This window comes from Anser anser, assembly GCF_964211835.1.
Source record: "Anser anser genome assembly, chromosome: 23".
Taxonomy (NCBI): Eukaryota; Metazoa; Chordata; class Aves; order Anseriformes; family Anatidae; genus Anser; species Anser anser.
Genome location: NC_139744.1, coordinates 2,260,710 through 2,286,129, shown reverse-complemented (window position 1 = coordinate 2,286,129; position 25,420 = coordinate 2,260,710). Strand labels below are relative to the sequence as shown.

Below are 25,420 nucleotides of genomic sequence, written 5' to 3'. Positions count from 1 at the left end.
GGCGGAGCGGGAGCCCCGGGCGGGTCGGGCCGGGCCGGGCCGAGCCGAGCCGGGATTAACCGGCGGCGTTGGGGCCGCACCCGCGGAGGGGCCCCGGGGCGGCGGCGGCCGTGCCCGGCCCGGTAGGAGCAGCCCCTCGGGGGGGCGGGCGGCCCGGCGGGACCATGCCGGTGATGAAGGGGTTGCTGGCTCCGCAGAACACCTTCCTGGACACCATCGCCACCCGCTTCGATGGCACACGTAGGGCTGCGCCCCGGGAGGGCGGCGGGGAGGGGGGGGGCGCCCGGGGCAGCGGAGCCCCCCGGGGCTCGTCGGGACGCGACCCTCCGCGCTCTCCATCCCCCGGCCGGGCTCGATTCCCCGGCCCCGTGAAGCCCCCGAGGTGACCGGGAGGGTCCCGGACCCTGCTGCCGGTGCCCCGGGAGGGTCCCGGACCCGCTCAGCACCAGGGACAGAGGCGCCACCGTCGGCACCGGGCGCACCGGGAGGGGTCCAGGACGCACGGGGGTCCCCGGGGAGAGAGACCCCAGCCGAGCACCCCCAGCACGGTCGGCACCGGGAGGGCTCGGGGTGGGCAGCACCCGGTCCTGGAGCAGCCCGGGGATGGGAGCGAGGGGCTGGGTGCTGCCCTGAGCAGCCCGCGGAGCTGGGTCCCGGTGCCAGGTGATGGCCCGGTGGCACGGTGCATGCTTGTCACACTGGTGGCACACGGCGCTGCAGCCGCCAGCATGGCCCTCGGGGACCCCGGTGTTGCACCGGCCAGCTCCGTGCTGGGCACTGGTTCTTTGCTCCCGGAGCTCAGGTGCTGGGCAGGGCCCTGCCCGCCCCAAGGGGGCAAAGCATCAGCTTGGAGCTGTGTCCTTGGAAAAGGTGGGCACTGGTAGCTGTGTTCTGGGGCAGGGGTCCAACGCTGCCGGTTTTGGGGGCCGCTTCCCACAGCTGGAGGTGCTGGGGCATCCTTGGGAGCTGGGCTCCTCCCCGTGTCCGTGCCCCCGTGCCGGGGCCAGGACGGATTAAAGCCCTGGCACGTTGGAGAGGGGATTACGCGGGGGTGCCACGTGCCAGCTTCCGGCAGCACCACGCAGCCACCTGGGGATGGGTCGTGTTCGGCGCTGACCCCGCTCCTCCCCAAAATCACCTGGGCCTCCCAAAATCATCTGGGTCTCTTGCGGTGCTGGGAGGGATGAAGACGACGCTCGGAGCCTGGGGTGTGCCGACACCAGGGGGTTACCCCCGGGGACCGAAGGTGGCTGAGAGCATCCTGCTTTCATCCTGCATCCTGACAGCACCCTGCTTTCGCCGGCTCGAACCCGCCTTCCGGGCACTTTTAAATAGTGTCCGGCTTTGTGGGTTTGAAGCGTCTCTTATCGGCTTTATCTGCCACGGAGAGGGGCTTTAGCCGCAGCGATCCGCGGTGCGAATTAACCCTGCCTCTCCCACGCAGCCGCTGGGCCCCTCATCCAGGTGAGCTGGCTGCTGCCGCAGGGGCTGTGCCCCCCTTCACGGCAAAGCCAATCCCAAATGCAAGCCATGCAAGCCCCTTTTCTTTTTTTTTTCCCCCTTTTTCTAATACCACACCCTGGACGCCACGGTAATCCTGGCTCCCCAGAGCCAAAATCTGGCCTTAGTCACAGCTCCCAGCTATTTTTGCTTCTCCGAGCTAATCCTGGGCTGAGCTGCGCCGCGGTGGCCCCGGCACGCCTCCCATCGCACCAGGGCTGTGTGCGGCTCCCTCCTGCGTCCCTGCCCGGGCTGGGGTGTCCTGGCACGGCTCTGCCGTTGGTGCACGGGCCCTAAAACCCTCTGTGGGTCTCCCCCTTCTTCTTTGTGAAGTGGGCAGGAGGCATCCTTCTGGGTGCCTGGGCTGCGGGGTGCAGGGGTGCTGGGCTGGGGATCCGCAAGCTCGAGACCACGTCTGGATGCCGGCACCCGTTCTGCCCCCCCGCTACCGCAGCCCCCGCTGGCCGTGCACCCCCTCTTCCTTGCCACCCTCGTGCACACCCTTCCTCGGGCTAAAGCACAAAACCATCTGCCCGGCTGGCACCGAGCCCGCAGCCAGCGCCGCCGCGGCCCCGCTGGCAGAGCCCCCGCCTGGCCCGGGGCTGGCAAAAGCTTTCCTGGGTGATGCCTCCAGGGAAACCGCAAGCTCCAGGGTGCTGTGACACGAGGGGCTCTTGCCCTGGCTTAGCCCTGACTCGGGGCTCGGCAGCATCGCTCATGGAGCCAGGAGATGTGTCGGGGTCTTTCCCCTTCCAGCACGGCGGGGACCTCCAGGTCCTGGGGGTGGCAGGGCAGGGGGATGAGCTTGTCCTTGGGGTCTCCCGGCTCAGATGAGGGATCGGCCCCACTTCACAGCGTGGGGCACGGTTCTCCACGGCTCTGCTGGCCCTCAGGGTGAGCAGGGGGCTGTGGGACAAGCCTCCCTGGTGGCCGTGGGTCCCCTGGTACAGATGGACGGGTGCGTGGCCACCATCGTGCTGCGGTAGGAGAGCGGGGTCTGCGGGCAGGATGGAGACCCGGCTCCTCTTCCCAGATGGATCCACGGACGGGGTGGCATTTCTGTGCTCCACCTTGGGGCGCAGGGGCCATTTGTGCCCCCCCCCCCCCCCCGAGCCCTCAGGGGCCGCCGTGTCTCCTTGCAGACAGCAACTTCATCCTGGCCAACGCGCAGCTCCGCCGCGGCTTCCCCATCGTCTACTGCTCCGACGGCTTCTGCGACCTGACCGGCTTCGCCCGCACCGAGGTGATGCAGCAGAAGTGCAGCTGCCGCTTCCTCTGCGGGGCCGACACCAGCGAGGCCGTCCTGCAGCGCATCGAGAAGGTGCTGGACAGCAAGCAGGAGTGCCAGACCGAGGTCTGCTTCTACAAGAAGGGGGGTGAGTGGCGCTGGGGACCTGCGGGCGGCTCCAGCCGGGGCTCGGCCCCGTGCCGAGCAGCGGAGGGGCTCTCCTGCCTTCCCGTCTCCTCTCCTCCGCGCAGGAGCGGCGTTCTGGTGCCTGCTGGACATCATGCCCATCAAGAACGAGAAGGGGGAGGTGGTGCTCTTCCTCTTCTCCTTCAAGGATATCACGGAGAGCCGGGGCAAGAGCCACATGGGCGACAAGAAGGAGGGTGAGCCGTGGCTGTGGGGTGGGGACGGGGTGCAGGGAGCATCAGCAGCGCGTGCAGGGGGCACGTGGAGAAGGGGTTCCCAGCCCCAGCCTGGTTTTTTTTGTCCCGGCTTGGTGCCACCCACACAAGGAGGGGTCCCCAGCCCCTCTCTGTTGCTCCAGGTGGCTCCCAGGGCAGGGGATGGGAGCAATGGGACCAGTCCCACGGCCACGGGGCTGAGAGCCCACGTGGGGACCCGGTCCCCCAGCAGCAGCACGGCCGCTGACCAAGCACATCTCATCACTGCAGAGAAGCAGAGGAGCAAAAAGCCCAGGAGCTCGCACCTGCGGGCGGCGCGGCGGCAGGGCCGCACGGTGCTGCACCGGCTCAGCACCCAGTTCGCCCGGCGGGACCGCAGCGAGATGAAAATCAACCGGGTAAGGGGCTGGGGGTGCGTGCACAGCCCCCTCCCCCCGGGATGCTCCCCCCGAGGCACCGAAATGCCCTCGGCCCCGGGAAGTGCAAAGGCTGTAGCAGGACCTGACTGTGCCGTGGGGAGAGCAGAGCTTTTGGCAGCTCTTGCCACCTTCTCCTCTCCTCGTGCGTTAGCTGTGTTGAAACCCAGCTGCTCAGGCTCCGGCAGGGCCGTGCTTGCCCCAGGGGAGCGCCGTTACCAGGAGCTGGCAGCCCGAGCAGTGACGTCCCCGTGGCAGCGGCCCCGTGCCAGCCTCCTCCTGGGGCTGGGGGGCTCCGGCGCGGGGTCCCCAGGGCACGGTCAGGAGATGCTGAGCCACGGAGGACGGGGTTGGGACGGCACCAAAGCTATCGCTGCCCATGCAGAGGGTGCTGGTGGGCTCTGCCCCCACCACATCTGCACCTGAGACCGTTCTGGGCAGCAGCTGGCGCTGCGGGTGGATTACTGCTCATGGCATTAGCACGACATTAATTAATGGGCCGTAAGCGGGTACCCAGCGCCTGCCTTTGTGGGTGACCTCCGCACAGCCCGCGTGCGACGTGCCCCGCTGGGCGTGCGTGCGCCCATCACCGTGGCATCGGGGCTGACAGCCGGGGGCGCCCCAGGCCGGCAGGGACCAGGGGGACGGGGTCTGCAGTGCGGGGCTGCCTCCGTGCCACCGCTGCCCTTTGCTCCCCCAGAACGTGTTTGAGACCAAGCCGTCCGTCCCTGAGTACAAAGTGGCCTCGGTGCAGAAAGCCCGCTTCATCCTGCTCCACTACAGCGTCTTCAAGGCCCTGTGGGACTGGCTGATCCTGCTGGCCACCTTCTACGTGGCCGTCACCGTCCCCTACAACGTCTGCTTCACCGGCACGGAGGACAGCCTCTCGGCCGCCCGCAGCACCATCGTCAGCGACATCGCGGTGGAGATGCTCTTCATCCTGGGTAGGGATGCTCAGCCCGGGGCTGAGCACCCACGGGGGCACGAGGATGCGCCCGGACGGGACCAGGGTTGATCCCCGTCCCCCCCCCCCAACCCAGCTGCCCCATCCGTAGTGGGGTGTTCAGGGCTGTTTTGCTCTCCCCGGGGCAGATATCGCCCTGAATTTCCGGACGACGTACGTGAGCCAGTCGGGCCAGGTGGTGTACGAGCCCCGCTCCATCTGCATCCACTACGTGGCCACCTGGTTCTTCGTGGACCTGATCGCCGCCCTGCCCTTCGACCTGCTCTACGTCTTCAACGTCACCGTGGTGAGCTCCGGGGCCCTGGGGGCCAGCTCGGGCAGCAGGGGGGAAAGAGGAGACCGCAACTATCGGGGGAAGCCTCCCGAAAAAGGAAAACGACCTCGGCCAAGCGCGGGGTGCAGCTGGGCTGGGCAAGCTGGAGCGGAGCAGGGAGCGATGCCCTGAGAGGGGAGGCCACGGTGTGAGGGCACAAGCAGCGGTTTCCTAAAAATGCTGCCAGGGGACTGAGGCTGCAGCTGGCAGGAGGGATCCTCTGGGCTGAAGGCAGCTGAGCTGAGCTGGCCAAGGAGCTTCTCCGTTGTCCCTGTCCCAGCGGGGTCCGAGCCCAGCATCTGCTACGGCTCAGCTCCTGCCCTGTTCCCCTGCCCAGTCTCACTGCCCTGGGCTCCTCCCGATGCCTGGTGCGGTGCTGGGAAGAGTCAGAAGGACGGAGAAGGAGCTTTGGGCAAGGTGGGAGTCCCTGGGGGAGCTCAGCACCGCTGCACATCTGACCCAGCCTGAGCCAGGGCATCTGGCTCTCTTTGTCCAGGACCCTCGCAGGCGAGGCTCAGCATCTTGCTGCCATTTCCCCTTGCAGAGCGGATCAGCTCAGCTCTCTGCCAGCATGGCTTCACCATCCCCAGCCTCTGACAGCAAATCCACCGCTCCCCGCGTCCTCCTCCTGCCGGCTTGCCTCCCTCCCCTCTGCTGGGGCGCCCTGAGCAGGGGGACGGGGACGGAGGCTGCTCGGGGAGGGAGCGCTTGCCCAGCCTGTCCCGTAGCTGTGGCGGGTGGTGAAGGGTCCCTGCCCCGGGGGGAGGCAGGTGGGGGTCCCTCCTTGACCCTCGCGCCGGGTTCACCCTCGTGCCCCGCTCCCCAGACCTCGCTGGTTCACCTGCTGAAGACGGTGCGGCTGCTGCGGCTGCTGCGGCTGCTGCAGAAGCTGGACCGCTACTCGCAGTACAGCGCCATGGTGCTGACGCTGCTCACGTCCATGTTCGCGCTGCTGGCCCACTGGATGGCCTGCATCTGGTACGTCATCGGCCGCAAGGAGATGGAGAGCAACGACCCGCTCACCTGGGACATCGGTGAGCGGGGCTGCGCGGCGCCGGGGCCGCCGGGGGTCCCCGCCGGTGGTGGGATGGAGCGGGCAGGGGGTGGGCAGCGGGGGGGAAGCAAGATCGGGGCAGGGACGGGAGGCGTGCTGAGCACCAGCACTGACCCCTGGCTGTGCTTGGCAGGCTGGCTGCACGAGCTGGGCAAGAGGCTGGAGGCTCCCTACATCAACAACTCGGTGGGGGGCCCCTCCATCCGCAGCGCCTACATCGCCTCCCTCTACTTCACCCTCAGCAGCCTGACCAGCGTGGGCTTCGGCAACGTCTGCGCCAACACCGACGCCGAGAAGATCTTCTCCATCTGCACCATGCTCATCGGGGGTGAGGCGGGGACGTGGGGACCCGGGCAGGGCACCGTGGCGGGGAAGGCGATGGGTTTAGGGGAGAAGCCCCTTTTCTGCACGCTTCGGCCCCGTGTTGCTGGAGGGGGCAGAGCCCAGACCCTGCCCGGGTCCCCGGTCCTTACGCGGGCCTGACGCTGCCCTCCCGGCCCCCAGCGCTGATGCACGCCGTCGTCTTCGGTAATGTCACGGCCATCATCCAGCGCATGTACTCGCGCCGCTCGCTCTACCACACCCGCATGAAGGACCTCAAGGACTTCATCCGCGTCCACCGCCTGCCCCAGCAGCTCAAGCAGAGGATGCTGGAGTACTTCCAGACCACCTGGTCGGTGAACAACGGCATCGACGCCAACGAGGTAGGAGGGTTCGGCAGGGCTGGAGCAGCCTCTCTCCTGCCCCCCCACCCCGCTCACGGAGCTGGGGGTGACGGAGGTGGCAGGGATGGGAGCGCAGGGGGGGTGCGTGTGTGTGTGCAAGCGTGCACGCGTGCCGGTGTCCGTGCTCTGCTGCTGGAGGGATCAGAGCTGTGTGCCGGGGCTGGGGCAGGTTCCTGGCAGCACGGGGAGCGGGGACGTGCAGATAGAGCAGAGGCAGCCCCAGATCAGCCGGAGCTGGGCTGGGTTTACCACCCAGGGCTGCTGAGCGGTGAGGTGCTCCATCGTGCCGGGGCTGGGAGCTCGCTATCAGCCCCAGGCACCACCAGCACGCCGGCTCCTCTCCCCCCGCCCCCCGCCTCCCCCCCCCAGCTGCTGCACGACTTCCCCGACGAGCTGCGCGCCGACGTGGCCATGCACCTGAACAAGGACATCCTGCAGCTGCCCGTCTTCGGGACGGCCAGCCGGGGCTGCCTGCGCTCCCTCTCGCTGCACATCAAGACCTCGTTCTGCGCCCCCGGCGAGTACCTGCTGCGCCAGGGCGACGCGCTGCAGGCCAACTACTTCGTCTGCTCCGGCTCCCTCGAGGTGCTGAAGGACAACGTGGTCCTGGCCATCCTGGGTGAGGGCTGCCCCCCCACCCCACCCCACCCCGCAGCACCCCGTGCTGCCCGGCCGGCACGGGGGCTCGCGCTATAGCCCGCAGCCCACCCCGTCCCGCAGGCAAGGGGGATTTGATCGGCGCCGACCTGCCCAGCAAGGAGCAGGTGATCAAAAGCAAGGCGGACGTGAAGGCGCTGACCTACTGCGACCTGCAGTACGTGGGGCTGCGGGGGCTCCGCGACGTGCTGCAGCTCTACCCCGAGTACGCCGCCAAGTTCACGGCCGACATCCACCAGGACCTGACCTTCAACCTGCGGGAGGGCGGCGAGGTGGAGGTGGGTGCGTGTCCTCCCTCGCAGGCCCCTTCCCGGCCTCGCGTCCCCAGCGCCGGGAGCGGGGCTGGGGCTCTGCGTGGCCGCGGAAGGGGATTTTATCCGCTCCGTGCTCGTGGTCCTGAGGTTCCGGGGCTGGGGAGGGGGCCGCGGCTCTGCCCATCCCCCCAGCAGTGCAGGTACGCCCCAGCTTCTCCCAGCTCTGCACAACTCACGGAGTTTGCAGACGAGAATTTCCAGCGCAGGAGGCTTGGAGGGCTTGGGAATGGGGGTGGAAGGGATTTGGGGACTCCCCAGGGAAGGCAGCCAGGGCGTGCCCCCCCCCCCCCCAGCATGCAGGAGGCAGCGCCGGGGGCTGCGGGGTTTTGCCACGCTGCCGGGGGGGGGACGTCCCGCTGCCGAAATAGCTCCGCACCGCTCGGCCTCCCCCGGCTCTGCTGCCGGCTCCGAGCAGCCAGGGGCACCCACCGCCTCCTCCCCGGGGGCACCCACCGCCTCCGGGCCCTTTACAGACGGGGAGGGCGCTCCCTAAATCCTAAGTAAATCCTAAACCCAGCGCTTGGGAGAGGTGCAAATAAACCCCGGTGGATGCAAACGGCGCTTGCTGGTCCTTGCAGCTCTGGCTCGGGACGCGCAGAGCACCGGGAGCAGCAGAGGAGGGCCCCGTGCCACCGGGTGTCCCCCCCCCAGCAGGCTGCTGCAGGGACCGCTGCTCGGGGCTGGGGATTTCGGGTGGCACCGAAAGGCCGGGGGGGGGCTTTCGCACCGAGGTGGGCACGTTCAGGGCACGGGGGGCCGCTCGTGGCTGCTCCCCACCGCCCGGCTCCGTCCGCTCCCTCTCCCGCAGGGGCCCTGCCGCTTCTCCCGCTCCCCGCGCCTCTCGCAGTGCTGCGGGGACGGGGGGGCAGGCAGGGATTTTGGGGAGGGGGGGAAGGGGGCCACTGACACCGGCCCTGACATCCCCCCGTACCCGCAGCCTCGCCCGGACGGCGGTGCCAGCCCGGAGAAGCCCCTTCCCTCCATCCCGGAGGACGAGGAGGAGCAGGACGAGGCCTTCCAGCACTCGCCCGCCGCCCGCCGCCAGCTCTCGCTGCCCCCCAGGAGCGGCCCCGCACGCCGGGGGGGCGCGGGGAGCCCCCGGGGCTCGGAGCGGGGCAGCCCCTCGGTGCGGCACCGGGGGGAGGCCCAGCCCTCGGAGGCGGGGGGCAGCAGGGGCAAGAAGCCGCCCAGGCTCCTCATCCCCTCCCTGCACGCCCCCGAGCCCCCCGAGCTCAGCCCCAGGTAAGGCCGGGGGTCGGGGGCTGCGGGGGGAGGCGAGGCTGGGGGGGAGGGGGGGGGGCGAGGACCCATCCTCAGCCCTTCCCCACCCCAGGGTGGTGGACGGGATCGAAGACGCCGGGGGGCCATGGGAGGCGCAAACCTTCACCTTCGCCGCGGCCCCCCCGCTGCGGAGCGCACCGGGGGGCTCCCCCCCGCCAGGTACGGACGGGGAGCGGGGTTGGGGGTGGGGGGTGTCCGCCGGGGGGGTCCCCAACGACCTGCGGTGTTTTCCCGGCAGGGCGCGGGGAGGGAGGCCCGGTGCTGGCGGCGGAGGCGGAGGAGGTGAAGGGGAGCGTCCTGAGGCTCAACGCCGAGGTGCGGAGGGACCGGGGCTGCGGGGGGGGGGAGTGTGATTTAATTTTTAATTTTTAAATGTTTAATTTTTTAAATTTTTAATTTTTTATTTTTTTAAACTTTTTTAAAAAATTAATATTCTATTTTTAGTTTTTATTTTTTATTCTTATAATTTTATTTTTTTAATTTTCAATATTTTAAAATTTATTTTTAAATTTTAGTGTTTTTTAAATTTTAATATTTTAAATTTTTGTTTTTATTTTTAAAATTTTAATATTTAATTTTTTTTATTTATTTCTTATATTTTACTTTATTTTTTATTTTATTCTTTATTTTTTAAATTTTAATATTTTAAATTTTAAATTTTATTTTTTAAATTTTTAGTTTTTAAATTTTAAATTTTATTTTTTTAAATTTTTATTTTTTAAATTTTAAATTTTATTTTTTAAATGTTTATTTTTTAAATTTTAAATTTTATTTTTTCAAATTTTTATTTTTTAAATTTTAATATTTAATTTTTTATATTTTTTAAATTTTTATTATTTTATTTTTTTCTGCCCCCCCCCAGATCAGCCGTCTCACCCGGGAGCTCGCCCACCTCAGCCGGGAGCTGCAGCGGATGCTGGAGCTGCTCCAGGGCCGCCCCCCCGGCTGCCCCCCCCGCCCTCCCCCCTCCCCCTCGCCGCCCCCCCGCCCCTCCCCGCTGCCCCCCCCCTCCCGGGGCTCCCCCTCCGCCAGCCCCCGGGCCAAACGCTTCCCCTCCCGGGGCCGCTCCCCTCACGCCTCCTGCAGCCCCCCCGGCCCCCCCTGGCCGGGCCCCGAGGCACCGTGCCCGCCGCCCCCCGCCGCCCCCCAGCCCGCTCCCCGCTTAGCCCGGCCGGCAACGGGCTCGCAGCCCCCGGTGCCGCCCCGCTCTGCCCGTTCCTTCCCCGGTTGCTCGGCCGGCGGGGGGGCCCCAGCCCGCCCCCAGCCCCGCTCCAGCTCCGCCAGCTCCCGCTGACACCCCCCCGCCCCCCCCCCGGGGGTCCCCGCGGGTCGGGGGACGGCCGGGAGCGGCCCCCACCCCGGTCACCGGCTCCGGTCCGGCTCCCCCCCCCCAGCCTTACCCCGCCGGGGACCCCCCCTCAAACACAGGGATTTTGATACCGCTTTTGATACTTTTTTTGCCCAAGAGGGCTTTTTTTTTAAAAAAAATCCGCCTCCCCCCCCCGTCGGCCCCCCACCCCCCCCAAGCCCGCCCCGGGGCCGCGCATCCCTCCCGTGCCCGGTGCCCGGCACCGGCTGCTGCCCGGGGAACCCCCGGGGGCTCTGCCGGGGGGGGTTCGGTGCTCAAGGGGGGGGCCCCAGCTCTCGGGGGGGGGATCTCCGGGCTGGGGACCCCCCCCCGGGATGGCAGCCGTGCGGTGTCACCCCTCCGTGGTTTCTGTCCCTTATTTTTTTTCCCCCCAAGGGTGCTCCCCCCACCCTCACCCCCACCCCGGGCATGACCTCTCCTACCCGTGCCCCCCCTCCACCCCCCCCCACGAAAAAAAAAGCACAAACGGGAAATAAAAGCTCTATTTTTACAGCTCCGGGGCACTTCGCTGCGGGAGGGGACCGCAGCCCCCCAAGGTGGGCAGGGGGGCACAGCCCTGGGGGGGGGCAGCGGGGACGTGAGGGAGCCACAGCCCCCATGCTCGGGGGTCCCCGGTGCAGCGGGGTCCCCCACAAATCGGGGTCCCCAAAAACCGGGGTCCCCAGGTGCCCCCCCCCTCATGCAGCAGGCTCCCCCGTGCACCGGGATCCCCCCCCCAAACCGGGGTCCCCCCCCCCCCCCCAACCGGGGTCCCCAACCTCTCCCCCCTCATGCACCGGGGTCCCCTATGCACTGGGATACCCCACAAACGGGGGTCTCCCTCAAACCGGGCCCCCCCTACACTGGGGTCCCCAGCTTGTCCCCCCCCTGTACCGGGGTCCCCCACAAACCGGGGCCCCCCATGCACCGGGGTCCCCAGGTGCCCCCATGCACCGGGATCCCCCCCCAAACCGGGGTCCCCCTCCATGGGGTCCCCAGCCGCCCCCCCCATGCAACAGGCTCCCCCCCTGCACCGGGGTCTCCCCTGAGCCAGGCTCTGCCCAGCTCCCCCCCCCCGCCGCTCCCGTCTCCCCGGGAGCCCCTCCTTTACCGGGAACCCCCCCCAAGAGGACTACAACTCCCATCATCCCCCGCGAGGGACGCGCCGTGACGTCACGCCGCCCGCACTCCCGTGACAGGGGCGCGCCCCGCTGGGCGGGGAGGTGGGCGGTGACCTAGAGAGGAGGGAGGGGGATGATTGACAGCCGTCTCTACCAATACCCTGCGGGCCGGGAGCGGAAGGGGTGGGCGGATCCGGAAGCGGAACGGGTAAAGGCGGAAGTGAGGGCCGGGGCCTGCGAGACGCAGCCGCGGCGGGGAGCGGCGCTGCGGGCGGTGAGTGGCGGCGGGGCCGGGGCGGGCCTGGGGGGAGCTCCGGGGGGGCTCCTGCCTGGCCCCGACAGCCCCGGGCCGTTCCCCAACTCCTCTCTGGGCTGCGGCTGCCTCAAACGGGCCCGGTTCCCGGGGGGCCCGGCGGCGGGGGGGGAGGCGCCGGGGCTCGGGGGGCGCCGCGGGGCTGGGGGAGGCCTGAGGGGGGGGGGCTGGGGGTCGGGCTCGGGCTCGGCCCCAGGTGGTTCCACCCGGCTCCGGGGGGGGGGGGGGTCGGGGGTCAGCCCCCGGTGCCCCCGGTGCCGGCTGTCATTAATTGGTGTTTTCGCCGTGATTGGGGCGGCGGCGAGCTGCCCCGTGCTGGTGTCTGTGGCGTGCCGCTGGGCTGTGGCGGTGGGCCTTCGGGGCTTGGAAGGGGTCTGGGGAAGGGGCGGCCCCTGCGGGGTGCTGGGCTCGGGGTGGGGGGGGGGCGGTGCTGAGCAGGGCCCCGTGAGGGCTGAGCCTGCACCCCCTGGGGGTGGGGGGCTCCGCGGGGCTCGGTGCGGTGTGGGGGCAGCGCTCATCAGGAAGCTGGGTGGGGTCCGTGGGAAGGGATTCAGGTGTGGGGCCGTGTGTGGGGTCCCTGGGAGGGATCCCAGCTGTGCTCAGGTGTAGGGCCATTTGTAGGGTCCCTGGAGGGGGATCCCGGCCCCCCCCCCCAGGTGTGGGGCTGTGGCCAGGCTGCTCCCCCCCTGCACCCCGAGGCCTCCCCTGCTGCGGGCTAAAAGGTTGGACCCAGTGCTTAGGGACGTGGCTTAGCGGTGATGTTGGTAGACGGCGGGTGGTCGGACCTGAGGGCCTCGGAGGGCTTTTCCAACCCCAGATGGTTCCTTCAGGATTCTCCGAGACCCTACGAGGCCGACCGTGTGGGTGCGGGGGGGGGGGGGAGCAGCAGGCTCGTGAAGTCCCCGGGGGTGCTGCTCGAGCGTTGCCCCCGGCAATGCCGGGGGGAGCCCTGGCAGCCCTGAGTGCTGCCCCCCCTTGACGCCAGCTCCTCCCTGGTCTGCCCGGACGCAAACCCGGTGCTGCCCTGCTCCCCGCTGCCCTTTAACTCGCTGCTTCGCATGGCTGCTGCAGCCCTGCCCTCGATGGCTTCCGAACGCGTGAGGGGAATTAGAGGGAAGAGGGCACCGGGGGTGCTGTTGGAAGTCTTACGGGGGAAAAACTCCCGTCTCCTATTCTTAGTTTTACGTGTGCTGGGTCTCCAAACCCTTGAGCCGCCCCGCTTACGGCGTGATATGAGTTCTGCTTTGTATTCTGTGATGACAACTGAGCCTGATCTAAAGGCAGGACCTAAAGGTGCAGCTTGGTGAGACCAAAAGAGGGGTTTCTGGTTCACATGGGCGCGGCGTTGCAGTGCTGAGTGAGCTCTCTGGGAATATCCCCTTGACGCTCGCCCCTGCCTTGACTCTAAAAGGGTTTCTGGTCCGTTTTTTTTCGTTCTGCTGGCCGGTAAGGGGGAAAGCTGCGGTGGAGGAGGGCGAGGAGCTCGGGGTGGCGGGCCTGGAAGGCCGGGAGAGGCTGTGCTCTGCTCAGGGACTGCTGCTGGGGGCTGAAATCCCGCAGACTTGCCTTGGGTCTCGCAGGCTGCCCAGACAGCGCTTCCGCACCATCTTCCTGGAGGCAGCCTTTCCCTCTAAGGTGCCACGGGCTAATTCTGACTGTCCCCTTTTTAGGGTAAGGGACCCGGGCTGGTTGGGTGGGCTCTGACGCCCTGTGAGGTGAGGGAGCAAGGTAAAAGGGGACTTTGTGGAGAGGGGTCGAAGTTGGAGAGCAGCAGAGGGGGACGGCCAGCTCCTCGCGTGGCCGGGAGCGCAGCGAAACCAAACGTTGTCTGCTCGAACCGGCTTTGGGTCGGTGCCGTGACGGCGAAACCAGTGACGGACTGGGCAGTGCCGGAGCAGAACTGAGTGGTGTTCTCACGCCGGGGCCGAGCCTCGGGGTGAGGAGTGGTGGTGGTGGGCAGCGTAACGGTCTGCTTCACGTCCACTTCTGGCGCCCCTAAAAGAGGGGGCAGCCCTCGAGCTGCTCTGGGCCCTGCCCTGGAGCTGCTGGGAGCCGGTGGCATCCCCCTGGAAGGGCCGGGGGCAGGATGCCAGCAGGAAACGGAACGGGAACGCTTCTGGCGGGGTGGGTGTAGCCTCGAGCGTTTGGGTCGGCGTGCCTAAAAGAGCGCAGAAGGCAGGGATGGCGGCGTCAGCTCTCTTCTTCCCTTGGGATACGAAGTTTGAAGCCCTCTTGAGCAAGTCCTGTGAAGCCGGCGAAGTAACGCCGCGGGAAACGTTCCAGCCCGCTAGCCGGGAAGAGCGGGCCTCGCTGGGAGCGACAGCGTGGGGATGAAAACCGCTCCGTCTGACCCCAAAATGGAGGCTTGCCTCCCCCCGAAGCACGGGAACGAGCTGCCGGAGCAGCCCTACGCAAACAGATAAGAAAACGCCGGTTTTCGTGTTTGCTTTCCTTTGGTGGCGCTCCAAATAAGGAACTGCGGGAGGCAGGAGGTCTCTGCGCGGCCTGGAAGAGATAGTGTGAAGGTCACCGGCCCTGTCGCAGCGAGGATGGCAGTTTTCTGCCCTGCGTTAACGAGCTTGTTGTCTCGTTTGCAGAGCAGGTGCTGTCTGGAGGCTTGTTTTGCTGCACTCGTGGTCAAATTCGAGCCAAGCCTTTCGAGGCCGCGCCGAGCGCGGGAGGTACGAGAGCCTTGCCTGGAGGGTTAGAAACGCGTGGCTCTACTTTGAGTTGATCTAGGCCGTGCTTGTGAGTATCTTTAATTGCAGCGCATCAGCTCCTGTGAAGCAGGACTGAGTTTTTGTGGTGCCGGGAACAAATGGAAGCAGGCAGGAGCTCCGGGAGGGAGGTGACGCGGGGCGCGGGGTGTGTTGGTACCTGGGATGTGGAGGCTTCGCCCCGCACAGCTAGGGAGAAGCTTCTGTGAGATGAGAGCGATGCACGCAGCTCTCGGAAGAGTTTCGCTGCAATTTCTGCCTTCCTGACGCTCGGCAGGAGGCTGCCCCCTCTCGCTCTGCTCCCTTCTGAGCATCTTTCGAGCGCCTCGTCCCCGCAGCTGGCCTGAGAAGAGCCCGACCGAAGCGGGACCGCAGGTTTGTGCTCCGGGCTCTCCCCTCGCGCTGCCCTGGTGAGTTTACTCACGCGGGTGTGAGGTGCCCCCGGTCACCCCACGAGCTCAAACCTCACCCCCGCCTCTTTCCCAGCCCCAAAGGAGGGGCGGGAGCACAACCCCTCAGCCTGCCCTAGCTGCCGGGTTCTCCGGTGATCCCCCAGGGCCCCGGCTGCGGCTCTGAAGCTGTTCCACAGAACTCAAACCCCCGCGGGATTAGGCAGGGAACTTCCCTGCGGCGCCAGCGTGGTGACAACTCTCCCTGCTGGCACTAATTCACCGGGGAGCACTGAAACCTGCGGCTGGAGGGACGCACCGGCGGGCGCAATGTCTCCTCACCTCGTTAGGTGTCCTCAGGAACTCCTGGGGAAGAATTACTTCAGCCTAGGGCGCCCTTCTGAAGGGGTTAAACCGGCTACGAGGGGGCTCGAGGGACTGCAGGTGTGGACCTGAGCACTCCTGGGCTCTCGTGCTGCAGGAATGAACTGCCTGGCGGTGCTGCGGGCTCAGGGATGGAAGGATTAAGAGTTAAGATTTGTCTGGAGCAGCTTCGGTGCCTGGTCGGGGATGTTAAATGTGTTTGAGGCGGCTTGAAGGCGAGAATCGCAGCTGAAGTCCGCTCGCGCTTTGCCCCTGCGGGATATTCGGTGCGCTCTGCGCAGGGACTGACAGGAGCACGCGTGGCTCCGCTGTCTGAAGCCCCCCAAAAATCCAGGGAGATCCTGGAGGCGTTGCTCAGCTCCCAGAGCTGAGACGAGGACCGGTTGCCGTTGGGGATAGAGGCTGAGTCGCTTGGGTGAAGAGGAGCTCACCTGGGAAAAGCCTCATTAATTAAAACAGGAACAAAAGGCCAGAGAGCCAGGCCCGGAGCTGCCTTTGGTTTTGTGCCGGAAAGGCTTTAACGGGGCTTCGGAGGCGGCTGGGCTGCGGCTGGCATCGTGGCATCGTGCTGCGAGCTCGGCGTCCGTGCCGGGTGGGGTGGGAGCTGCGGGCTGGCGGCCTTGAAATCCCGGGTGCTGAAATCGTTTCTGAAAACCGGCGGGCTGCTGGGGCCGCCTGGGGAGCTGCAGCCCCGCGGGCGTCAGGAAACGGATGCGTGCGTGGAAAGGGGCCGGGGTCACAGGCTCGCTGGGCCTCTTCGGGGCTGCGGATAGCGACAGAAATGTCTGAACTTCTCCTATATAAACCCGAATCACATCCAAGCTAAAACGAACGTGCTTAAGTCTTTGCGGTGCTCAGGGAAGAGACTGCGGAGAAGTCACGGCTTTAACTCCTGGTGGCGGAACAGCCCTGGGAATGGACCTGCAGTCGCTGTCCAGGCTGCTTTGGGTCCGAATCTGCATTTTTTGGGCTGCAGCGCAGCTCCTGCCAGCTGCCGCGGCTGGTTCCCCAATTCGGAGCTGTTACCGAGGCTCTAGATTACGGCCCCGCTGGGCAAGAGGCCGTTCCTTGTGCGTGGAGGGAAGTGCGTGCTGGCTGTTGAAAGCTGAAATGTTAAAACGGGGCTGGCTTTAACGGGGCTGAGGGCTGTACTCGCCGTTTCCTGGCTCTTTCGGGAGGGCTGGCTCTGGTTTCGGATCTCTCGCCGCTTCTCTGCGGTGCCGCCCTCACGCAGCAAGGCTTTTGAAGACCGCTCTTATTTATTAGTGTAATTAGGTCGGCATTAACGTGTTGAAAAGGGTGCGTGTTCAGCTAATCGGGGCGGTGGAGTCCTCCTGGCGGCCTGGTAGGTCCCCCCCCCACCCTGCTGCTCCTGGCCCGTGGATCTGGGTCCTCGAAGTGGCCCGGCTGTGGTGGACGGGGGCAGGAGGCTCCTGCTGGCGGAGCTGCCCGCTCCTTCAGCGGCAGGTGAAGCAAAAAAGCTCTCGGCACCTTCCGGGCTCCCTCTGCCAAGGAATTCATGTAATGCTGTCAGCTATTTAACAAGATAAATATTTCACTGGGGTTTTTGTCTCGAGTCTTTTGAGCCTAAGCCAACAAATCCCCAGTGAAGCGTTTCTTGCGGAGCAGAAGCAGTCCTCGGGTAGCGAGGTTCTTCAGAACAGCCTCCAAATACCGCCGGCTTTCTGCGCAGCCTTTGCTGCTGGGTGAACGTGGCAAAAATCGGGTTCTGTGCCTCCTGGCACCTCAAACTCGCGGATTGCCAGTGATGGGGAGCCTCGTGAAGTGATGCTCACGCAGGGGTTAGCGGGGGGTGTGATTACAGTTGTCCTGTAGAGACCGGGGTTCTCGTACGGGGCTGGCTGGGTGAAGTTAAGTCTCGTGCTGATCTTGAGCATCCCAACAGCTCTGGGGCGTGCTCCTGCCCTTGGGTGGGCTGGGAGGGCAGCGGTGCTGGCGTGAGCGTTCTCATTCAGGGCGGTCAGATTCTGAATTCAATATCCGCGGCCTTATTGACTTGGCAGGGCTTGAATTCAATACTCAAGCCCTTACAGCAAATCCTGACAAACGGGAGAGGCGTTGGGGAGCAGAAACAGCAGGAGGAGGAACTGCAGACCTGGAGTCCTTGGTTGCTGGAGAGCACCAGGTGTGGAAACCTGTCTTTGGAGCACACAGCCTCGCACGGACTGCTCCAGGAGCCTGCAGTAGGAAGCTCGGCGCTTCTGTATTGATGCGGAGCCCGGCAGGGCAGCTGAACCGAAGCACATTCCTTCTCGTGAGGGGTCTCGTGATATTAAAGCTGCTCAGCTTCATCAGCTGCGAGAAAAGCTAAAAGAAAGGCTGAAAAGGAGACCCGTGAGTCTTGGCTCCGTGAGCATCAGACCCTTATTGTCCTGGCTTCGTGGGCTGGGAGCTGAAGCTGCAGCTCGCTGGCGGAGCGTTGCTGCGGTGGTTTTGGTCTGCTCGGGCTGTGGTCTGGGTGCCGCCGCCGCTGTCCTCGGAGCAGGAAGAGCGCGGGCTGCCCGCTCTGCGGGATGGCTGGAAGGGGCAGCAGAGGCGATGGCCCCGCGTCGAACGAAGCCTCCCTGCTTCCCAAGCAGTCACCGATGGGTGTGGGCTGAGCCAGCCCGCACCCAGGCTTTTCTTAGTCGAGCCGCCTGGTATTGCTGCGTTCAGCAGTCGAGTCGCGCTTCTGACAGGAACAGAGAAATCCTCGGAGATGTTGGCGTTAGCAAAAGGAGCCCAACAGCCTGCAATAATGGAGAGTTCTTGCTGCCTGCAGCTCCGGTAGGCTCTCGCTTCAATCCCTTCCGCTGCCTGTGGGCATCGGCAGAGGTGCCGAGAGGCTCAGCCTGCTCAGGTATGTCCTTAGCCCGAGACCCTCAGTGCAGTTAGGGTCACCTGAAGTGCGTCTGGATGATCTGGCAGCTTTTCAGGGGGGTGTGAAGCCATGTAATTGTACAGGCAGGCTTGAAACCATCTTTAGGTGGTGACGAGGTGCTCCCAGGTTCCAACTGCCCGGCTGTTTGCTCCGGTCAGCAGCTCTCCGCGGTGGGCCGGGTGCAGACGTGGTTGCTCAACTCCGTTGGAGTTCACGTCGCGCAACCAGACGGCGAAACGGAGTGAGGCCTGTGGGATGTAGGTCACGCCGAGACTCGTTTCCTTGTTTTGCTCCGGGAATCACCCCGATCGTGTTTCGGGAGGTCAGAGCTCAGCCGATGCATGGCTCACGTGGCTCTCAGTGTGCCGTGGGCTGGGCTGGAAGGGTGACGGAGCTCACATGCCTGCTGACGGGCCGCCCTGGGAAACGAGCGCAAGGTTAAACAAGCGAAAGCCGTTCCTTCGTGGCCGTGAGGCTGAGGAGGAGCTGCGGAAGGCGGAAACTTCCTCGGGTGGGTGCAGGCAGAGGGTTTCTGGTGTGCCCCCCCCGGCCCTGGGTGCTCCCCGAGCAGCTCCTGGCCCCCGCTGCTTCCTCGCCGTCCAGCAAAACGCAACACACAGCTCCTTTTTGCTTCCTATCAGGCTTTCCCATCCTGTCCAAACACATTCGTCCTTCGGTGGACGAGGGGTTGGGTTCCTTGCAGGGACCCAGCTCTGACCCGCTTGGCGCTGTTCTGCGGCGGGTCCCAGCCCCGCTGGGCGCACTGGTGCCACTGGGAGTGCTGGTACCACCAGCTGCTGCCTGCCAGAGGTGCTCGTGGCGTGCCTGGTTTATCAGGAGCCCTGCTCCTTTCTGTTCCTAATGAACCGCTCTGCGCTTAATGACCCTTTTCATTATGGTAATCCTTTTATATAAGGGCATAACAGCACTCCTCAGACAAATGGGATAATAAAAAGAAAGCGTTTACAAAAGCAAATGTGCTGATGGCCTGTCGCAGCATCTCAGGCATGCGGACTCGGAATAAGCCGTGCCTCCGGATGGTTTGACTCTTCTTAAGCTGCAGGTAGGTCTGACAGCTCCTCCTCATCCAGCGAGCACCGGGCGATGCAGATCAGCCCTGTCCTCCCCTGGGCACGTTAAGCCGTTGGCACCGCGTTGCTGGAAGCAGGGTGCTAGCTCGTCGCTTTAAATCCGTCTCGTGCCTTGCGAGGGAACGCGTTCGTTCTTTCACGTTTCGTAGCCGGCGAGTGAAACCTGACTCGGCGGTGCTCTAAAAAGTATCTGCAGGACTTAAACGTTGGAGCGTTCCGCAGCTGTTGCGCTCGAAAGTACGACTGGACTTCCTGATGCTCGGTGATAAGCGTCTTCGCTGCCTCAACCACAGGGCTGGACGGGCCGCCCCAATCAATGGCCTCGTGGCTCGGCCTCTCAAACGTCTCGCCGCACTCAGGGCTGCTCCTCGAGGCTTCTTTCCCATCTCCTCTCTCCGGTGGATGGGGCTGGTGCAGCAGCGGGCTTCTGGCTTGCCTGCCTGATCAAAGCAGCTTCGTGTCGAACGTCTCCGTAAGCCGTGGCATTCTGCAGCGCTCCTGTTTGGAGGCTGCGGAGCTGGGCTGCCCCCCCCTCCCCCAGGTTGAGCTCTCCGGCTGAATTTGCTGGCTCGAGGCTGCCTGTCAGGCTGTGGGACTGAGCTGAAACTCGAGACACAGTTCAAGCGGCCTCTTGGCAGTCCCAGCCCCACGGGGTTTGCTCTGAGAGCAGGCACTTGAAACTCGGTGTCTGCTCTTTGGTCAGCCTGGTTTGCAGGGGACGCTTCCAGTTCAGTCCCAGTTTAACTTGCTCTAAGCTTCCTGTTCACAGGAGTCCGGTATTTGCTGGCTAAATTCGCTCTAGGCGTAGAAAGCGTTTCCTTGGGGACGTGCTCAGGACTTGACGAGAGGAGGAATTGTCTTTCAGGGGCTTTTTTTTTTTGCAGTTGTCTTTGACAAGAAGCTTGGGCTCTGGGAGCTGAAGGAAGGCGGTGATACGGAGCAGATGCAATCAGTTGCAGCATTTTGTCAATGACAGGAAGTGGGAGTAGTGATGGGTACAGGAAACCTGCCTGAATCCATGTCGCCGTGCGCTCCCGGAGTATTCCTGTCCTCAGCTGTGAGCAGATAACAGCTGAGAGCAGTGAAATGCCCGGGGGAGGGGGGCACGGAGGTGAACCGGCTGCACGCCAGCCTGGCTGCTGCTTGCACCGCCGCTGTGCTCCTGCGCAGCGCCGGAGCCTTGGTGCTGTTGCATCGCGTGTAGGTGTTGCCCCTGCACTCTGATAAAGCTGTCTAGACTTCGTTTGGCGATAAGGACCCGCCTGCAGTAGCGATGGGAGTAGCTGCTTTCTGCCTGTGCGTGCAGCCTGTGCCCAGAGCACGGCTGCTGTCACAGCCCCTCTGTGGCAGGCATCTTGTGCACCACCTCGAGGCTGCCTTAGGACCGCTCTCGGAGGCAGCGTTTAATAGCTACGGGCCTTTAAGTAACAGTCAGGGCCTTTGAGCTAACACTGAATATAGAAACCTGTGAGCTGGAGGGCTGACAGCCAGCACTGCTTCCCCTTACGGCTTCCGTGGAGCTTCTGAAGTCCTCTGCGTTGATGGTCTGGAGCTGCTATCTTGTGAGCCTGGGAGAGGAGGAAGGAGTTAAAGGTCAGCTGCAGTTCCCTCCATGAACTGAGTAATTGTTCTAATAGATAAAGCTCTAATAAGCCGGCTGGCATCCTGGCTGGTCGCTGCTTGCCTCGCCCTAGCAAGGTGTGTGGCACATCGCAGCGGGCGCAGTGGGGAGGAAGGGCTGTGTTACCGTATCCCTGCTCCGAGGGGGCTCAGACAACTTCAGATCCTGCTGCAGGAGCTGCTGGCGGACAGAAACTACCCGATGTGCTGCGGTGCCTGCAGCCGATAACCTTCCATGGGGGGAAGGAGCCAGCAGCTGCCCGTGCTGATGGTGGTTGCAGGTCAAAACCACCCTCTGGAGCTGGCAGGGCTGCTCCCCGAGCGTGGCACTAACCCTGAGCTCCTCTTCCAGTTGCAACCTGCCTCCGGGTGGATCCAGCGCGTGACCTGCAGCATCCTTAACTCTTGGCACTCCTGCACTTAGACCGCAATGGCAGGTCGAGGTGGAGCTGCTCGACCGAATGGACCAGCCGCCGGGAACAAAATCTGCCAGTTCAAACTTGTTCTCTTAGGAGAATCGGCAGTGGGGAAATCCAGCCTCGTTCTGCGCTTCGTGAAGGGGCAGTTCCACGAGTACCAGGAGAGCACGATTGGAGGTGAGTGCCCGCTCCGAATGGCCGCGGTTACGAGCTGCTGGCCCCACTCATGCAGCCCAGGGGTATCAGAAGTATTAACGGCTACTTCAGTCTGCTTTTTTTTCCTGCTATAAATAGTCGAGGAGCTAGTAACTTTAACTCTTGGTCTGCAGTTCGGTAGTGTGAAGATCAGCGCATTAGAGAATAGCGCTATGGCAACCACGAGTGCTCTGCCTCTGAGGTGTCTTTACTCCCAGCACTTGAATTCCTACTCCTAATTAGAACCGAGGCCTTCAGCTTGGTTTATAGCCCTTAATTGCGTTTTCAGATGAGGAGCTGGGTTTTCAGGGTGGTTTGTAGCCTGATACTGTAAACTAATTCCCCAGCTCTTTCAGGTCTAGTAGTTCTTCAGCTTAAAATCATTAGCGCGGTGCCACCAGTGAAAGGTCAGGCAGCACCCAGCTCCCTGGGCAGTGAGGTGGGGAGGTGTGCAATGAGAAGGCTCAGTCTGTAGTAACCCTGTAGTAACCCATGTGGGGGTAACTACAGCTACAAGTATAGCTTATGGGCAAGCAGAGCTTAAAGCTCTGCTGCAGAGGGCCGTGTGGGCAGTCTGCTGTTGTACTTCAATCCGTATCTGAGCCTGGTTGTGTTACAACTGGGATGAAAACAACTGGGATGACAGCGTGGCATTATGCTTACTGGAACAAGAAAATGACCAGTTTCTAAACTGGGGAGCGCCCTGGAACTGGGCTGACTTCAGGGCTTTGGCGGGGGCTGCTCTCTGAAGCTACTCCTGGGGATTTTGGAGCAGCACTGTGTGACCTGCGTGCTGGCTGCTGGGGAAGGAGGAGCAGCACTGCTGCTCAGCTGGCTGCTGCTTGCTGGGCTCTCGGAGCCACCTTCCTGTTGGCAGCTCGCCGCTCGGCGGCTCTGGGGTTCCTGCGTGCAAGTAGCTCGATAATTCAGCGGAGCTGCAACTTCCACGGTGAGAGGCGCGGCGCTGGCCTGCCTGGGGCTTCTGCCAGCTCCCGTGCAAAAGCAGAACTGCTCGGAGCCGCAGGGGCTCTCCGGCTGGAGGCGAGGCAAACGCAGCCCTTCTCTTTCAGCTGCCTTCCTAACGCAGACGGTCTGTCTGGATGACACGACGGTGAAGTTTGAAATCTGGGATACGGCAGGGCAAGAACGGTATCACAGCCTGGCGCCCATGTACTACCGGGGTGCCCAGGCAGCCATTGTCGTCTACGACATCACTAACACAGTGAGTACTGCACCGGGGCCCTGCCTGTTTATTGGGATGAGGCGTCTACGTCTGTACCTGATGCTTCTTGGCCCCCTGGGGGTGTTGGGTTTAGGGTCCCTGGCAATGCTAGCCTGCAGGTACTGAGTGTCTTGAAAACTAACAGCCTCTTCCTGGGTTCTGACCAAGGCTGTCTGAGCTGATAAAGGATCCTGCTACAAAGTGCTGTAGAGGCAGAATGCTTCTTACAGGAAAGGCTTGTTCTAAACATATCTCCACTCTGCATTAATAAGAGGCTGCCCTTCCTGACTGCCTCCTGTTTGCTTCCAGGACACATTTGTACGAGCCAAGAACTGGGTGAAAGAGTTGCAGAGGCAGGCTAGCCCCAATATCGTAATTGCACTAGCAGGAAATAAGGCAGACCTTGCTACCAAGAGAGCTGTGGACTTCCAGGTAAGTGGGAATCTGGTTCGGTTGCTACCTGAGTGGTCAGGAAGGCACCTTTTTCATCAACTGGGGGTTTGGTGTCTGTGTCCAAAGTGCTTTGAGGGATGTGATGAAATTTGAAATTCATGCCACTGAGAACCCCCACGATTGCCTCGGAAGGGAATTTTAGCTTGCCTTCTCCAGGCACTTGCATAGCCCTTGGAGCTCTCGTTGGTAACAATTATGATGAATTGATGAATTATGAAGGGCTGTAGGACACAAGCTTGTGTTTTCGGTCCCTGCTGCTGCCTTGCTTACACATTGCTGAAGACAGCACCGGACGAAATGGTGTTCCTCACCTAAAAGACACCTGAAGCTTGTTTTCTAGTCATCACTTAAGCTCTTAGCTCAGATTGTCTGAGGCAGACTTCCTGATAGGAGCTCTTATCTCACAGACCTCTGCACAGGACTGCTTGCAGTGCATTATGGTGTGCGTTGCGCTCCCAGCCAACCAAAGTACAAGGTGCTTTGGTGCTCGAGACGTGCTGTGTCCACAAACAGCCTGCGCTGCTGTGCCCTGGCTCTGCTGGGGGGACACCAGCTGTGCTGACTGGTCAGTGGTGCGCGTCTCCCAGCTGTCCTGGCCAGGCAGGGCTCGGGGCTGGGGTGGGAATGCGTGGCCTGGGGCAGAGGCTGCCTTCAGCGTTCAGTTTGCCAACAAGTGAATTGTGTGAGGCCTGCTCGGGCCTCCTCCTGGCAGGCTGCCTTTATCACTCTGATGTGATTGTTTCTAGGATGCACAAACATATGCAGATGACAACAGCTTGCTGTTCATGGAGACGTCGGCGAAGACAGCGATGAATGTGAACGAAATCTTCATGGCAATAGGTAACGGTTTGCGTGGAAAAGATGCCTGCGGTAGCTCTGAGCACCAGCAGCCCCCCGGCAACCACGGGAGCTCCTGGGTCAGCCGGGTTCTGGAGGCTCTTACTGGAGGACGTGACCAGTTTGCTAGGCTTTCATGTACGGTCACTCGGGCAGTCCTGAGTGCTTGGAGCCTTTGCCCTGTTTCTCTCTGCATTTGTCTGTAGTGAATAAGGGTGGAGCAGAACTGACAGCTAAAACTAAAAGTGGGTTTGTTTAATGTGCTTGTGCTGCCAGCAGTGTCCAGTCCCAGACTTCCTAAGAGGCAGAGGCTTGTCCAAAGCAGGCTGAGCCCAGCTGGTGGTCTACAGCGGGGGAGGAGATCTCGCTTTATAGAGGAGCTTATTAATGTCTTGTTTCTTTCTAGCCAAGAAACTGCCAAAAAATGAACCCCAGAACGCTCCGGGTGGTCCGGGCAGGAATCGGGTGGTGGACCTTCAGGAGAGCAGTCAGCCCAGCAGGAGCCAGTGCTGCAGCAATTGAGCAGCCGATCCCACCCGCCGGAGCCCTTGAAGGACGTGACTGGAATCCATGCTAACAATCGCACTTACCGTAGAGCGGCTGCTGCTGGTGGCTGCTGTGATTTCTCCATCCCTTTCTGATCATAGGCTGGAGGGGAGTTCTTCCACCTGCACCTTTCTGTACAAATACTAATTAAATTCTAAGTCTTAAGTCACTTTTTTAATATATGAACTTCTCTTCCCTCTTCCTGGTGGTGGTGGATGCACGACCTGGTGTCTGCCCAGCCAGCTCATCCCTTCCCACGGGTGAGGGCCAGCAGCACCCAGGTCCCACAGTACTGTAGTTCACTATTGGAAACAAAGGGATATTGAGACTAGACAAACCTTGGTTAAAATTACCCACGTGTAAAAGCTAAGGCTAACACCAGTACGATATGCCTAGAACAACCACTAAACTGTAGCATTAGAGTGACAAACTCTGGCTCTTCGGCCACTTATTGACCAAATCAATTATGAGTATTTTGGGGTGGGGCAGAGGGAAGCAAAACTGGTTTCTTCTGTATTTTGTATTGTATGTTTCTTCATGTAACCAATCAGTATCTTGTCAATATAGTACATACAACTAGCTGCCTGTTGTCTTTATTTGTGTTGGACTCTAGCATGCCAACTCTTTTCTATCTCTGGTTCTGTCGTAATGCACTAATCCTATTGCAACTTTTGCAAGAATCTTGTATAGAAAATTTGTCCTTTTTTTTGATGGTTGTGATGCCACTAACGTTAACCCTACTCTAGTGTGAATACACATGGTTTACTGATGTACAGAGGTGGGGTGGGGGAAACCTCAGCTAACCTGTCAGTGGGAACTCTGTATTGCGAAAGCCTGTAATTCCACACAGTATGAAGGGAGGTATTAAAATGGCTTCTGTTGCCAGACTCTAACTGATGTTGGCTGCTGCCTAGTGCCTAATGCAATGTCTTATGCATACTGGTATTTAAGAGGAACTGTCAACCTAGTCTTCATCACAAACTTCAGTTTCGTGTGATTAAAAGAAAATTTTTATAAACCTACCACGGTCA

General features: G+C 62.5%; 2 protein-coding genes across 12 annotated transcripts; both read left to right on the top strand.

Moving 5' to 3' along the window:
* The first annotated feature begins 55 nt into the window (after nt 1–55).
* KCNH4 (potassium voltage-gated channel subfamily H member 4) lies at nt 56–9,757 on the top strand. Of its 9 annotated transcripts, XM_083808800.1 has the most exons (13): nt 56–240; nt 2,643–2,876; nt 2,980–3,111; nt 3,400–3,527; nt 4,246–4,489; nt 4,638–4,795; nt 5,649–5,856; nt 6,010–6,204; nt 6,381–6,580; nt 6,971–7,220; nt 7,322–7,536; nt 8,510–8,814; nt 8,906–9,757. In XM_083808800.1, the coding sequence occupies exons 1-13, from the start codon at nt 165–167 to the stop codon at nt 9,204–9,206; spliced, it is 2,646 nt and encodes an 881-aa protein (XP_083664926.1). In that variant the 5' UTR covers nt 56–164; the 3' UTR covers nt 9,207–9,757. The 9 variants fall into 9 exon arrangements, with proteins under 9 accessions (XP_083664926.1, XP_083664923.1, XP_083664919.1 ...); XM_083808797.1 differs by having other exon boundaries at nt 5,319–6,204; XM_083808793.1 differs by having other exon boundaries at nt 2,980–3,527; nt 5,319–6,204.
* Nucleotides 9,758–11,474: 1,717 nt separating this feature from the next.
* Nucleotides 11,475–25,411, top strand: RAB5C (RAB5C, member RAS oncogene family). 3 transcript variants are annotated; one of them, XM_083808788.1, is made up of 6 exons: nt 11,475–11,596; nt 21,070–21,313; nt 22,402–22,553; nt 22,863–22,985; nt 23,753–23,846; nt 24,250–25,411. In XM_083808788.1, exons 2-6 carry the CDS (start codon nt 21,148–21,150, stop codon nt 24,363–24,365), a joined length of 651 nt encoding a protein of 216 aa, XP_083664914.1. In that variant the 5' UTR covers nt 11,475–11,596; nt 21,070–21,147; the 3' UTR covers nt 24,366–25,411. The 3 variants fall into 3 exon arrangements, with proteins under 3 accessions (XP_083664914.1, XP_083664915.1, XP_083664916.1); XM_083808789.1 differs by lacking the exon at nt 11,475–11,596 and adding an exon at nt 14,253–14,383; XM_083808790.1 differs by lacking the exon at nt 11,475–11,596 and adding an exon at nt 20,369–20,690.
* The last annotated feature ends 9 nt before the right edge of the window (nt 25,412–25,420 follow it).